Raw genomic sequence first — 2,572 nt, forward strand, 5'->3', positions numbered from 1 at the left:
TTATATATATTTTGTTATAGTTTAAACTAAATATATTTTGTTATTTTAATGTCAGGGAGATGGATACATTATCATCTCAACAACAATGTTCTCCAAACACTAATATTAATGTTGATTGTGAAGTTAATATGCCGAATGTGGGGGACAGACCAGATTCACATCAACCTTCAAAACAAACTGAAAATTTAGAAACACAAGAAAGAGGTACGAAAAGATGACTTACTTCAGATGTGTGGAATCATTTTGATATAATTCATAGTAACAATAAACAAATGGCTAAATGCAAGTATTGTCATAAGGATTATGTGACGGGGGCACACAAATATGGAACATCTACCCTATCCCGTCATTTAGCTTCTTGCAAAGTAAAGCCTAAATATAATGATGTGAGTTCTATGTTAATTGATCATGAAGGAAAGTTGTGTGCCAAAAAAATTGATCATAATGTGGTTCGTGAGATGATAAGTATGAGTATCATTGAACATGACTTGTCGTATACTTTTGTTGAATATAAGAGAATTAGAGAGTTGCACAAGTATTTGAATTCTGATTACAAATTCATAAGTAGGAATACAACAACAGCAGATGTTTATAAGTTTTATGATAGAGAAAAAGAGAAACTGAAGAATATCTTGAAAAGAATTCCTAGTAGAATTTGTTTGACTTCTGATCTTTGAACAGCATGCACAGTTGAGGGGTATATTTGTTTGACTGCTCATTATATTGATAATAATTGAAAGTTAAACAATAAGATATTATCCTTTTGTGCTATGCCTCCCCCACATACGGGTATTCAGTTAGCTAAGAAGCTTCTAGATTGTTTGAAGAGTGGGGAATAGAGAAAAAACTGTTTTCTCTTACTTTGGATAATGCTTCTGCTAACGATAGTATGCAAAATATCTTGAAAAGACAACTTTGTTTGCAAAATGATTTGCTGTGTAATGGAGAATTTTTTCATGTGAGATGTTCTGCACATATATTGAATCTTATCGTGCAAGATGGGTTGAAAGTGATGGGTGATGCTTTGAATAAAATTCGAGATAGTGTGAAATATGTTAAAGGGTCAGAGGGGAGGATGAAAGTGTTTGAAGAATGTGTTGAGACAGTTGGTCTTCAACTTAAAGTTGGTTTGTCAACGGATGTGCCCACTAAATGGAACTCAACTTATAAGATGCTTGATAGTGCTATTAAGTACCGACGTGCTTTTAGTAGTCTTCACTTGTTTGACACAAATTATAAACATTGTCCTTCAAATGAGGAGTGGGCTAGGGGTGAAAAGATTTGTGAATTTTTTATGCCTTTTAATGAAATTACAAAATTGATTTCGGGTTCAACTTATCCTACTTCCAACTTATATTTCATGCAAGTTTGGAAAATTGAGCTTTTGTTGAAAAGAAATTTGAATAATGAAGATGTGGTTCTTAGAAACATGGCTAGTAGCATGAGACTGAAGTTTGAAAAATATTGGGAACAATATAGTGTTATTCTTGCTATGGGAGTGGTGTTTGATCCAAGGATGAAATTTAAACTTTTGGACTTTTGCTTCAAAAAATTGGATCCAAATACTTGCAAGCAAAAGTCGGATTATGTGAAAAGCAAGTTGTATATGCTCTTTGAAGCATATAAAAGCAAGACTATGACCGTGCCCCCTAGTTCTTCAACTTTATCCACTCCTCCATGTGAAAATGCAATAATAGAAGAAACCAGTGATGAAATGATTGAGGTAAGTTTTTATGTTTATGTCATCTTTGTTATTCTTTTATTATATATTGTTATAACACTTTTTAATATTTTTATACTTATAAATGATATAGGAGTTTGTTCAATATTGTAACCAAGATGATGTTGATAATGGAAAATCAACATTGGATTTGTATTTGGATGAACCACAGAAGGACATGAAGATGTTTGCTGATATGGATATCTTGAACTATTGGAAGGAAAATAGGCATCGCTTCGGTGAGTTATCTTACATGGCATGCGATATATTAAGTATTCCTATCACTACTGTGGCATCGGAATCAACTTTTAGTATAGGAGGTCGTGTGTTGAACAAATACCGAAATTGTATGCTTCCTTCAAACGTTCAAGCATTGCTTTGTGCTCGCAATTGGATACGCGGTTTTGAACCCCCAGATCATGGTAAATTTGATTTTTGATTCAAATTTTTTTATTTCCTTATGATTCAATTATTATGCTTATTATGTTTTGATTATTTGAAATGATGTTAATGTATAGATGATGATGAGATTAATGGTGTTGAAGAAATTGTCCCAGTTCTATCCGAATTTTCAGAGGTCACTATCATTACTTAGACACTAATTTAAAGACTTGAAGAGTGGATTGAATTGAAGACAATATTGTTGTTATTTGTTATGTTTGGATTTTAAGACACTATATTTTATTAATGATGTTGGACTTTGATGTGTTTTGAATTTTTATGATTATGGATTTGTGAATTGATAGATTGTGAAGTGTGAACTTTTAGAATATTGAATGCTTTTATTTCCATTATTATATTATATATTATATATATAGTTGACTTTATTTTTTTATTAATTTATCGTAAGCC

At 31.6% G+C, this 2,572-nt stretch overlaps 1 protein-coding gene across 1 annotated transcript; it reads left to right on the forward strand.

Moving 5' to 3' along the window:
* Positions 1–1,012: 1,012 nt before the first annotated feature.
* LOC109150736 (zinc finger BED domain-containing protein DAYSLEEPER-like) lies at positions 1,013–2,315 on the forward strand. The gene is made up of 3 exons (XM_019298722.1): positions 1,013–1,723; positions 1,815–2,142; positions 2,239–2,315. The coding sequence occupies exons 1-3, from the start codon at positions 1,013–1,015 to the stop codon at positions 2,313–2,315; spliced, it is 1,116 nt and encodes a 371-aa protein (XP_019154267.1).
* Positions 2,316–2,572: the final 257 nt, after the last annotated feature.

The sequence above is a fragment of the Ipomoea nil genome, unplaced genomic scaffold, assembly GCF_001879475.1.
Source record: "Ipomoea nil cultivar Tokyo-kokei standard unplaced genomic scaffold, Asagao_1.1 scaffold2280, whole genome shotgun sequence".
In the NCBI taxonomy this organism is placed as follows: Eukaryota; Viridiplantae; Streptophyta; class Magnoliopsida; order Solanales; family Convolvulaceae; genus Ipomoea; species Ipomoea nil.

Coding starts and splice junctions, on each gene's coding strand:
- LOC109150736 (XM_019298722.1), top strand. CDS start 1,013: ATGGGTGATGCTTTGAATAAAATTCGAGATAGTGTGAAATATGTTAAA. Junction 1,724..1,814: donor CCAGTGATGAAATGATTGAG/GTAAGTTTTTAT, acceptor TAAATGATATAG/GAGTTTGTTCAATATTGTAA. Junction 2,143..2,238: donor TTTTGAACCCCCAGATCATG/GTAAATTTGATT, acceptor GTTAATGTATAG/ATGATGATGAGATTAATGGT.